The 12969-nt window shown below is 38.5% G+C and overlaps 1 protein-coding gene across 1 annotated transcript; it reads right to left on the reverse strand.

The window, feature by feature from the left end:
* Window positions 1–8123: 8123 nt before the first annotated feature.
* LOC120069053 (aminoacylase-1) lies at window positions 8124–11050 on the reverse strand. Its single transcript, XM_039020735.1, has 5 exons — window positions 10333–11050; window positions 9973–10235; window positions 9448–9585; window positions 8816–9055; window positions 8124–8481 (listed from the first exon to the last, which is right to left on the reverse strand). The coding sequence occupies exons 1-5, from the start codon at window positions 10922–10924 to the stop codon at window positions 8368–8370; spliced, it is 1347 nt and encodes a 448-aa protein (XP_038876663.1). The 5' UTR covers window positions 10925–11050; the 3' UTR covers window positions 8124–8367.
* Between the last annotated feature and the right edge of the window lie 1919 nt (window positions 11051–12969).

Below are 12969 nucleotides of genomic sequence, written 5' to 3' on the forward strand. Positions count from 1 at the left end.
CTGAATCTTAAGTCCTTAGTATATTTACTAGCTAATAGAAGGAGGATATTAAGAAAAGTGGCAAGTAGAGTAGACAGACAAACAACGAGAACCCTGACCCTACCTTTAGGAATTCTAAGATTCGAGGGAATTCAAATGTTGGTGGACAGAAAGGTAAAGACCCTGTAAATCTGAAAAATGACTTCTAACGGGAAGTTGAGGGTTTCGCAGACAGGAACATATCCTCAGTTAGAGGACAAAATATTTAGCAGGATCGTCAAGGGTTGGCGAAAAGTGTTGAATCCATTTTGGCAGATGCGGAAAGGAAGTACGGTATTAAGAATGACCTAGTAGGTATTGATAATGGACAGAGAGATACAAGTCAGCATAGGGTAGGAAGGAAGAAGCCAAGGCTTGTGGTTAGTCTGGATGATAGATCAAGGTTTTGGCATCCTACCGAACTGGTAGCTGGTATGGGTAAGGAACCCTTATGTATGAATTGTGATAAGCATCTTCGAAGGACATGTTGTAAAGGGGAAAATGTATGTTTTCAGTATGGACAAGTAGGACATTTCGAGAAGGAATGCCCGGCTAGGTTGAGGAGTTCAGATAAAATACGGTATGACTTTACAGAAGTAAGGAAGGAAAATGAGGAAGGAAGCAGGACGCCCTCAGTGTCAGGGTGGGTTTTATGAAGTGTCCTACCGGGAGGCAGAGGAGTCACATAATGTTGTGAATGGTAAAGTAATGTTAGCTATCAGTATATTTATGAATTAGTTACTTGTGATACTATACCTTTTGTTGTTACTTAGCATGTCGCACTTCTTGTAAGAAAGATTGTGGAGAGCATGTCTCTAAATGGTTGTCATTATGGTGTGGAAGGGTTATAGCAATATAAGAGTCTTATAGGCTCTGGGGTAGTGGTTGATAAGTATGGTTAAGAAGTGATTCCATTAGATTTCCTGGAATTGATGTCACTCTAGAGCATGGATTCCCTGAAAGATGTTACAATCGTAAGAAATGATTGAAGGAGGGATGTTGTTCGAGAATTTGGTAAGCAAGAGACAGTATTTATGGGAAGCAAAGGAATACTTCAGGAAGCTTAATAATAGCAGTGAAGGCTAGGAAACTACTAAGTAAAAGGTGTGAAGCCTATTTGGCCATATGACGGTTTCATAGGATGAGAAGATGAAACCTGAGGATGTATCAATTGAACAAGAGTTCCGGGATGATTTCCCTGAAAAGTTATCAGATTTACAATTTGACAAAGAAGTTGAGTCACTATCGATTTTATTCTAGATACAATACCTATTCTCTAGGTACCATAAAGGGTAGTGCCAGGAGAACTTAAGGGGTTGAAAGTTCAATTACAAGAATTAATAAGCAAGGGTTGCAACAGATACAGTGTGTCACCTTGATGACATATTGGTGTGTTCAAGCAGTGGGAAAGATCACAGGAACCATTTGAGGATAGTTTTACCGACACTGTAAGAGAGGCAGTTGTATGCCATGTTCAGCAAAACGTAATCTCTGGTTAGACCAGGTTGTATTTCTTGGTCATATGGTTCCAGCAGCAAGAGTAAGTGACTTTAAATACTTTAAATGTTATAAGTAAATTGCTAAAGCGTATGAATGTTTAGCAATATATGTCTACCGAAAGTTATTTATGACAACTATTCTCAAATAGTTACCAAACAACACACTTGACATTAACGTTGTATTTGTACTATGTTTTTGCAATGACCATGAGGATACAATGGTAAGGAATATGGTTGAGCAATCAAGTTGTTAAGGGATAAGAATGTGCAAGCTAGTAAGAATAAATAACTCAGTACTGAAGTACATGGAGAAGGTATTGAGGCTTTGCCTTAGAATTTGAATAGCTCGATACCGAAGGACACGGAGAAGGTATCTGAGCAATAGTACCTAAGGCATGATGGTATTTGAACCAAAATTGTGCAAATAAGGGAAAAAAATTGTGATTGATAGTGTCGAGAACACTCCATTCTATCCATAAATTGATGTTGAGGGAATGAGTAAAGATTCTCTCTCAACTAAGAATGCAAGTTATGATGGTGAGAAGAGAACCAGAAGAGTTCCTTCTCAGTTAAGCAGTAACACAGTAAAGAATGTTAAGAAGTAAGCTGAACGGCCACTCTAGACTAATAAACTGAGGCATAGTTTAGCAAAATAAGAAAAGTACTATGTGATGTTTGATTTGTCAACAAGTAAAACTTGAAGGGAAAAGGCTGACAGGGTATTCAATCCACTACTAGCACCTGAGTGGAAGTCGAAAGACAGGTAAACATAGACTATTCATTGGAAATAGGATGTATAGCACGTTTGTTCAGGGGTTGGTGGCAAACGTGAAGTCTATTGTAGTGAATTCAGAGGAAGGGGTGTAATTTAGAGGAAGTCTTAGTCAGATTACCCCTAAGAGGAGGGAAAGGATGAGCAACAGTAAGTTCAAAGTGTACCAGGGGTACATTAAGTGTGAAAGTAAGGAACAAAATGGTCCGTGGAGGACAAAAAAAAAAAAAAAAAAAGAAAGAAAAGGTCTAGATTTGTTGAGGTTCCAGGTAATAGCTCGAAGTTTGAATTGTAACTGAGCTAGGGACTAGTACAGTTAAGAAAACCTTATGTGCACTGTATAGTAAGCCATAGTTTGGGAAATGTTATAGTACAAAAAATGTCTTTCCTTAAGTGTGGATAGAAAGGACATCCTAAAAGAGTGCTCTTGGTTAGGTAAAAAAGTCTAGTTGACACAAATATTGATTTCAGAACTAGCAATTAATTCAAAGGTGTGACAATTGGAGAAGAATGTTCCAGTGGTATTGCTGGGAAATGGGAAAGGACCACCCTAGTAATAAATGAATGTTATGACTCAGTGGAAAATGGAAGAGTCACCAAAGGATGTGACAGCTTATCCATGTGGTTATGCACTCTTTGAATAGGAATCCATTATCTGAAAGATTTTGGCTTTCTAGCTTTGGTAGGTCTCTGAGATCCTTTCGATGATCTATGTTGTGTTTGTTGGGGTTGATGCCCTAAATCTCGTAAGGTCCTATAGTTTGTTAATACCTGTATGAACAAACTATTTGTGATGTAATAATATGAGATATTTTATTCACTACTATCTATGAAATATGAGATTTTTTAGTTGCATTAACCACAAACCAATAAACTAAGATCCCTAGTTATCGTTGTAACTTAAGCATGTATGTGATGACATACAAGTGGATCGTGCTTTAAGTGACAACCTAAATGGTCTGTAGTATATGGATATAGGAGGGAAACCTTATCCTGATGACATTATGAGTGTGGCCTGCTTTGTAGATATTACAAGTGTTGTAAAGTGCTACAAATAGTTTGATCCTGACCATTCATATATTAGATATGCGAGTGAGATGATCTATACAAAAGAGTTTGTATAAGATCGGACCAAGAAATATTTAGTCTTGTTATATAACACCGTTCATTACAGAGACTTCATTTCACTAGGATGGCCATATGTAACATGACCTTAATCCTGAGTGAGTTAGGAACTCTTACCTATGAGAGCGGTCCTTTGATTTGCATGGGTGCGAGTGGCCAGATCGCCAACTCAAACCTACCATTTTGGGATTCGTCTGATTTGAGAGTTGGAAACTCATCTACACAAGATGGAATTCACTCCTTCCCCGATTCAGGGGTAAGTAGATAAATTGCTCCCTTAAGGGCTGATTCCGGGGCTTGAACAATGTGACGCCACACCTTCTCTTGGTCCGAGAAGTGTTTGCTCATAGTGGGACTATGATGTATTGTTCATTGGAGGAATCAGTGGTACCTAAAGAGTTAGATGTAATTAGAGGGGTAAAACGTACTTACGAGCGATTTGTAAAGGGTCATTGTACTGTTGATTGGTTATATCCAATGGACACAAAAATATATATGTAGTGCGAAGAGTGCAGCCGTTGGTCTTTAGTGGAATGCCCGATAGTTAACGGATGGTGGATATCTTGATTAAAGAGTTTAGTCAATTATTCACATACCATTGGAGCTTTAATCTACAGGTCCATAACGTCTCCTTAATAGCTGGGGCACTCCATACGGAGCAAGCAAGTCTTAGGGATGAGACGCCCGCGCAAGGACCTCAATTCTCATTAGGAAGTCGAACCAAGGACCTATGGAAGTCGGGGGAAAAGCAATTAAACACTAATTTAGCTGCTCTGTCTCTCGCTGTCTTAAGTTCAGTGCTGTGTTTTGCCTGACTCTAACAAATGCGCGATCAAAGTCATGAAGTTGGATCAAGAAAGAAGGCCGAAAGCCAGGCAGTAAAGCTCACGTTGTCGACACCTCTTGGCCGTCGACTCTAATACGCCCTTATTAGATTAGAGTATTATCGTCGACGGCTTTTGCGCTGCTCAATCCCTTGCTTTGTTCGAGATGGGCTTTTTTTTCAATAAGGCTCGCTCCCGGCGCTCACGTTTTTTGGCTTCCCTAAAATCGCGAATATTTGAAATTTGGTAAAGACNGTTCGAGATGGGCTTTTTTTCAATAAGGCTCGCTCCCGGCGCTCACGTTTTTTGGCTTCCCTAAAATCGCGAATATTTGAAATTTGGTAAAGACCCACCCCTTGTTTCAGTCAGAATGAGTCCCCGGGACCCCAGGCAACCCTAGGTAGAAAATCCGATAATAGCACGCCACGAAACGGTCCAAGGCAGACTCTTGAAAGGCAATGGAAAGGCGTGACAGATTTCATTTATTCAGAGCTTTCTATGGGATTGCCGGTCTCTTTATTAGCTCCTATTTGTGGTGCACAATTTTGTGGAATGTAGGTAGCGGTTATGTCGATTTTGGGGCACTTTTTTTGAAGGTTATCAAACCATATATAATGAGAGAGAGTAAGTCTGCTCATCGTGTCTCAGCACTTAGAAAAGATGAAGAAGATTCGAAAAGAATTCTAAGCTGTGAGAGTCAAAGTGACCGGGAAGTCCGCTTCAGTCATTTGAGGTTCCGGGCGTAGTAGAAGTACCTCGTCAGTCAATCAACCGAAACAAGCTGGGCCTTCCAATGCCGTACCCACCCCCCAACCCGCCGCTGCCCCAGCAGCTCAACAACGGAATGCATTTGTGAAAGCTAAAGAGTCCCTCTCTATGTAATTAAGTGTAATGCCAAACTGATTAGCAACCGAGGTAGAGTGTCGGTCGTCAGGGCAGCCTGCAGACCTATCATTGAACTAACTGATATCTAATCTTAGAATCAGGGGATTAGTGAGTTTGAGTCTGTGTTCCGGCTGTGCAAGATGTCTCCGATGCAGTTGTGCTTTCGCCGTAGTCTTTCTATTTGATTGTTGTGGTTGTGTGTTTCGAGCTACTACGGAACTACCGAGTAGGGGCAAAAATACGATAAGTAGATACATCATTTCGAGTGTGATCAGACAACAAAAAATCAGACAATGATAGAGCGGCCTGTGATAGAATGATCGACGTCCGAAGAACGCTCGACCGAAGGAATGAGTCACAAGGTGAATTGTAAGCCCCAACGTTAGAGGAACGAGCATTTTTGGGGACTAGCCCGCTTCCCATTACTCGACGAAGGCTATTGTCCGGTCCTCTTTCATGTGGAATCGTTTTAGTTAGATCGTACCCAAGCCCGCCTCCACTTTCTTATGTGAAAGAGGTCTTGCTTTATGAGACTGAAACCTTCTTTCTTCGATCGGAATACGAATGAGATCACTGAGCGGACCGACTTCCTCCTGCCGTCTCTCAGACCGACGGAGCAAAAAGTGGAGTCTTGGTCAGAGCCCGGCCAGTAATACCCCCGCTTTTGCATTCATTGTTGCGGATACCGAGACAATACTGATCAATAATGAGCCAGTTTGACTTGGGAGGCTGGTGATTTAGTGGCAGTGGGCGGCAAAGTGCTCAATGGATTCATGTTGAGAATCAGTTTTTGGGTTAATTTGAAGTGTTCAAATTAACAAGAGAAAATTTGATTATATATGATATAATTAAATTGCTTCAATTATATGTGATATAATTGACTTGATGTATTAGATACATTTATTGGAGGAATTATTATTAAATGCCACAAAGGAGAAAAAGAACTATGGTTATATTACATGAGATGTGATATCTTTGTGCTGCCGTATTCAACACTACGCCCATTCGCCCCTCCATTTTTCAAACCTCTAGAATATATTAACTATTTGTAATTAAATAATTATAAGTTATGAATATATTAATTATTTGTAATTAAATCAATTATGGGATAATTGGTTTCGATTTTTTCTCCTAATAACGAACTTAGTGGGAAGCTGTGATCAGTTATGGTAACTGATGGATAAAATGAAAATCGTTTTCATTTTTCATTATGCGATTGTTAAGCGATTAATAATTGGACGCACAAAAGAGTTAGCTAGATGATAGCTTGAGAACATAAACGATCGTCCATCGAGTTTGCTTTACGATAGACACTCGTTTTCTAAACAATCGAGTACTTAGTCTATACGATAGACTCTAGACTTCTGCCGCTTACTCGATCGTTTATACGATCATTGAATTCCTCCTTCTTTCTACCAAATTCACACAGAGCCCATAACTCCTGGATTCTCACATCGAGAATACCAAGGTAACCTCGTGGTGGTGTCTACTTACTGTTCGAGAGTCGAGTGTTGCTCGTTGCTATTTGAGGAGATTATTGAGGCATGACGTTCGTGCTGTCGTACATTCGTGCTGTTAGATCAAGGGGAACGAGAAGAAAAGTTCTTCAAAGTTAAGTTCACTTGATCCTTAGTGTTATTTTTATGAAGCATGTTGTAATAAAGTTTATGCATAATTGGGGCTATTTGATTGTAAATGTGTATGTTCTGTCACAATAGGGCTTGGAACGATCTTGCTTTCGCTCACTGGTTCTCTTTGTATAGAGTTCCTTCTGTGCTCAACGGATATCTATATGTTCCAATTGATTGCATAAAGCCTACGATAGCAACAAAACGGGGGAAAGTATTACCAATCCTCCATTATATCTCTGTGGATCGAGGAGAAAAGGGACTTGACGGGAAAAGGATTGTAACATGAGAGAAGCAAGGTGTTTTTCAAATATACAACATAGATTATGGCAATGCAATGTAGTTGGACTCTTATGTCGATCCGAATGAATCATCCTTTCCATTGAGGAAAATCTTTGCATGTTAGACAAGAGAATAACAAGTTACAAATCCTATCTTGATAGCACATGTATTTCTATTACTATGAAATTCATGAATGAAATAGCTAATGGTGGAGTTACCATGATCCTGTTTGCAATGACGAATCTTGTATATGTTCAAATGAATTTTTTTCCTTTTGTGGGGTCTTGAAGGGGTGTGGAAACACATTAAAACTTTGGAATAGAAATGGGAAAGAGATACAACTCTAGTTTCTTCGAAAATGGTAAGATCTTTGACTATGTTGCCAATCATTCACAAAGAAACATAATCATAATAATGGAATAAGATGAACATCCATAAATAATAAAGAAGTAATTGAATTAATAACAAGTCCAACCACAGCTACAATAGAGAATCCCTCTAACTCAAACTAGAATAAACCTCTTAGCCCATACAAGTCTTCATCTTCAATGAATGATAATTTGAAAGGCCAAAATACAACATATATATATATATATATATATATTGTTTAGCACCACTTGCCACATTATCACGACTTTGTCCATAAAACCCTATCAAAGGAAGAAAAGAGGTTAAGAGCTAAAAACCTAGGCCTAAGACCTTAGAACTCAAGAATTTAACTTCGAGCCAACGAACTATCGGTCCGAGTAAGGTCGATGTTAGCACAAACAAGAAAACGAAAGAAGCAAGCCCTTCATTTTATTTGAAAATTCAGTCTATCAAAATTTTGAACTAAATAAATATGTGGTGATTTTTCTTTAGTTAAGAAATTGGCCATCGCTCAGAGGCGGCTCAATCTGGACTCATTGCGTGCGGTCACTATTCCTTATTATTGTTTGACGGTAGTTCTCGTGATCTTGATCAAGCTCTCCATTTTTTTCCCTTTTTTCTAAAAGGTATTTTAACAAAATTAATTAAATGCTTCCCTCTCTTTACTAAATGTTCCTGTTTAATCTCGAGAATCTATTCCAATCCCCAAAGATTGAACCCATTCCCAAGCAAATTCTGTCTTCACTTTATTTGAAAGAAAATTCTGCAGCCTGAAACTGTATGATACTTGCAAATAAATGCACCATAACCAAAGTTCAATGAAGTAAAGTTCCAGAAGATTAATTATGGAACAAAATCATCCTTCCTCCCTTCCAACCCCATGCTGCAAAATTTCCTGATCCTATAGACAGCAAATTCGAACCTCGTTGCTGAATGCTGGATGATAACACTGCATTGCTGCTTTCTTATAACTCATCTTTGAAGCTCTCAGTCGGTTTGTCACCGTCGTAAGAAGCATAAGCCTTGATTATTGATTTGTACACCTCGATGCCTTTCAAATACTCAGCTTGGTTCAGAAACTGACACAGATGAATATATTAATGGATTAGATAACAATGCACAGTTCAATGTCAGCCGAACAACAGACCAGATCCATATCCAAATACTAAAATGGAGGTGAAGGAATAGAGAGCGATTTAGCTCGATTGTGCCGCACATGAGAAGCAATTATGATTGCTTCTAGAGTATTATCTGCTCAGTATCAATCTACTACCAGGCAGTTATTCAGAATGAATATGATCAATCAAGATTTCATCGTAGGTTAGAAGGTTGATTGCAAACAAAGACCAAAATTTATGCTATATCAACTTAAAAAGTTTCTGCCTGCACAGAACACAGGAATAAGATTCTCACCTCATTATGGTCATGAAGAAGAATAGGAGTGTTAACCATCGGAGAGAAGCCAATTGCAGGGAGGCCAAGATTTCGGAAGTATCGGGCATCCGTTGAAGCAGGAAAGATTTCGGGGTTTGCAAGTTTTCCATTGGCATTTCTTACAGCTTCTTCAAGAAGATTCCACCATGGGTTAGATTTGTCAATAGCAGTAAGAGCTGGTTTCCCAAACTTGTTGTAAACAGACTCCTTCTGTTTAAACTGAGCAACATTCAAGCACAAGGAAAGATATGAGAAGAAGAACTTACATTTTAAAAGTAAAAGTGGTTGAATTCTGGAATTCAGTAATCAGCATAGTCTGTATAAGTGATGGAGGTTAGAAACTTTTAAGCGTATTTTAGTTTGAGCCTGCTGTGTATTTTGGACATCCATCACTCCACTACTTGTTAGATAGATGTTCTACACTTGTAACATGTTTCATCATTTCAATCATACACAAATGAATTCATAATGCGAAAATCATTGGAGATTAGATATACTGTATATATGCAAGTACATATGTCCACTATTTGAGTCTTGTTCCTTAGAAATTAACATGTTGTGATTATATTCATGCATCTCAGGTCATAGTCTTAAGACTCTTAAATTGTTACCTCAAACGTCATGTTACGAGAAGCCGGTGCCCATTCCTCTGCAATTCGTCTCTCAAGAGATTCTGGATTTGCAGTTGGTGGGAGGCGAACGTCAAAACCAGCCTCGGCTTCAGATGGCTGCAGATTCATGACAAAGCCCTGGTAGATAACAGAGTAAACCATCAGGTTATATTGGCAACAGAGTTTCATCAGCATAAAGATTCTTTAGTATGACACGGAATATCAACAAAATAGTCTGTCATGACAGTAAGCAAGACAACACCAACATCAAAAATTCAACTCACACATTATTGATTGATACAATGTCCAAAATTTTCTATTATTTCAACTGTCTAAACCATTGGTTTTGAAGTTCAACTTGGAACTCAGACAAAGAAGAGAACTATACTCATACATTGATCTAATTTGCTGCCAGATGCAGTGAACTAATACTCAAATGCAGAGTGATAGTTTCATCTATTAGATGCTCTGAGGAATTACAACTTCAACCATTCATGGACAAACAAGTTTCAAAGATCAACTCACAGTAGGAGATGGAGTGCCAGATTTTAAGAAGACCATGTTGACAGAGACCACATCTCCTTCAGTCTTCAAACCAGCCTTGATCAAATCAAACTGTGAAGCTCTAAACCTTCTGATAGACTCAATGCTTTTGAACAGATTCTCCAAAGCAGCGTTATCATAAAGCTTAGCTCCATGACCTGGCGCTCCCACTGCCTTGATCACCAACCACCAGGGGCTCTTCTCCCCATAAAACACCCTATAATTCTCTCCCGGAGAAGGCAACCCTGATGATTGTCGAACAATATTAGTCTAAACATGTGAAGCACAAGGATGAAAGAAACTCACCCATCAGAAAATCAGCAAAAGGGGTTCACTCAGAACCTTCATCAAGCACAATGGCAACATTCAATTTGTTGAACACATCAGATTCAGCAAATTTCTCAGCACCACCATGGCCACCAATTTCTTCATCCGGGACAAAAGATAGATAAACAGAGCGCAGAGGCTCAAACCCAGATGCCTTCAAACGCCGAATAGCCTCAAGGTACTGCATCCCAACGCACTTCATATCCTGAGACCCTCTGGCATAGATATTGCCGTGGGAATCGATATGAGCTCCAAGAGGAGGGTGCGTCCATTTGTGGTGTTCAGCTGGAACAACATCGGTATGCGAATTGAGGAGAATCGAAGGGAGATCAGGATTCAAACCAGGCCATTTGAGGAGGATCAGAGGCTTGCCCTCGACGAATTCAATTGTCTGAGATTCAAGGGAGAGTGCTTTGGCCTGAGAAATGATGAAATCAGCAGCTTCATAGTACTGGGGGCTGGGTTGAACGGTGTTAATCTGAAGGTATTGTTGGAACCTTGATATGATTGCAGAGGTAGACGATGGGTCTTCTTCAGAAGTAGAAACTGAGAGTAACAGGAAAAGGGTTATAAAGGAAAGGAGAAAATGGAGAGATTTGAAAATCATGGCTCAGAAGGTCCTTGGTACAATAATACAACAACCCTGGAATGTCACTCTTCACAAATTTGAGGACAAGTTTTGGGATGGAAAAGAGAAAGGCTGCCTTTTAGAGAAGACGACAGAGGTCCATTCTGCTTTGACATTGGGGAAAACCGGGATGATGATGAAATTAGAGCGAAAAGCCCACTTCAAAAGTAACCAAAGAGAAAACTTTTGATGAGCTTAAAGCTCAAATGGGCCATACAAGAAGAAAAGAAACGAAGTTCAAGGCAACATGAAGCCCAAAGAAGAAGAGTCTACAAAGAGGTCCAATAATTTATACTTTGTTGGTTGTTGTTTAATTTTAAAAATAAGTATTCGATATCCACTAAAAAAATTCTTTTCAACCGGTTTCAAAATTATTTTAAAAGGTTTTTTTATCAAAATAATTGGAATAAAAATGATTTTTTTTTAAAAAATACTTTTACATTGTCAATCCAAATAGATCTTTTGAAAACTCCAAATGAAATTAGGTCACTTAAATTTTTCATATTTGATTTTGTGTTGGCCGACTATTCAAGAGGGCGGTTAGAAAAGCTTTTGAATACTCAATTTTCCATAGCAAGTTCGTTACAAGAAAGAAAGTAAAAGTAACAATTAAATCACCACAATCGATACCTTACATACTAGATTTTCTAGTTGAGTTACATTCAAACAACCAATTGTTTGTTATAGAAAATGCATTGTTTTGAACATAATTTGAAATTAAATTAGTGTCTTACAACTTCTTCATTGGCCAGTTCCATTTTCTTCAATCGTCAACAAGCCCCTAATTGAAGCTACCTCGATTCAATCACAACGTCACATCCTATCACAACAACAAACGAGGTTGTATGTGGGATGACAAAAGTATCTACATAAATTTCAAGTTGTGCATTGTTACACTAGGCAAGGATTTGACTCTTAATCAACTATCTCAAATCATTGCTTATTGGCTAGGATTAGATTTTATGGTCCTCATTGGCTAGTCTGGTAATCATTACAATTAATTCTCGAGACCTAAATTTAACACTTGAAAGATAAAAAATTAATTATAGGTAACTCAAGTTAATTGATGAAAAATCTATGCTCGTGACCCATGTCAACAAATATGTCATGCAGATACTTTTGAGGTACTTAGATTGTATATCTACTGACTACTATATTCTAATGGACGTTACGAGGGTAGATACACATATTATACACTGACGCACTATGTGTTTAAGCCAACAATGGGGACATCAAGTGGAATTTGATGCCATGACAACAAATTCCATGATGATGCTATTTTTAGCAGCAAGGAAGACCTAAAGGGGGGTGTGTGCAATTTAGCAATTTAACCCATAAAGGAATTTCAAAATGACCAGATGAAACAACAGCAACTTAATCTCAAATGTATTGACAGATCTTGCAAAAAGCATCATCGTGCTTGAGTAACTAGCTGGGGGCTATTCTGGGCCCTACGGACAAAGATTAAAACTTTATAATCAAATTAAATATGTTTCTTTATCATTCTTCACCTTCACTCCTTCCTCCTACACCTTTTCACTTTTCACTCACCTAATGCCCCCTTTTCATACATCTAGCTCTGATGTCGAAATCGGCTTTTTTTCTCTGTCTCCAAACCATATTGTTAGAAAAAGTTTGGTATAGAAAGCTAAGTTGGAATGAGGAACTTGACGAGGTACTTGAAACATTGAGATGAGGAGAACAGAAGAGGAGGTTTGTGAAAAGTACTCCAAAAATGTTTTCTTAAGCTTAGAATTTTGTTGGTTTTGTTCGATCAATGTGTTTATTAATGCTTTTTGTTGTTGATTTTGTAGGAACAAAGAAGTTGCAACACTCAAATGATTGTTGTGAGATGCTCTAAACCCGAGAGCACAAAATAGTGCAATGTCAAGATGCTATATGCTAGCATTGTGATAACTTGTATTTATACAAGTTACTTGAATAATAATTAAAAAGTATTTTATTTCCTCTAAGTTTAGGAATGTCATTTTTTGTTAGAATGTTTGTGTTTACTAGTGGTTTTC

This window comes from Benincasa hispida, unplaced genomic scaffold (genome assembly GCF_009727055.1).
Source record: "Benincasa hispida cultivar B227 unplaced genomic scaffold, ASM972705v1 Contig189, whole genome shotgun sequence".
NCBI classification, from domain to species: Eukaryota; Viridiplantae; Streptophyta; class Magnoliopsida; order Cucurbitales; family Cucurbitaceae; genus Benincasa; species Benincasa hispida.

Excerpts from the sequence above, each read along its gene's own strand:
- LOC120069053 (XM_039020735.1), bottom strand. The coding sequence starts at position 10,924 with ATGATTTTCAAATCTCTCCATTTTCTCCTTTCCTTTATAACCCTTTTC. Across the intron at positions 9,056-9,447 it reads CTCGTAACATGACGTTTGAG|TTTAAACAGAAGGAGTCTGT; the intron begins GTAACAATTTAA and ends AATGTTGCTCAG. Across the intron at positions 8,482-8,815 it reads TTCTTCATGACCATAATGAG|TTTCTGAACCAAGCTGAGTA; the intron begins GTGAGAATCTTA and ends CATCTGTGTCAG.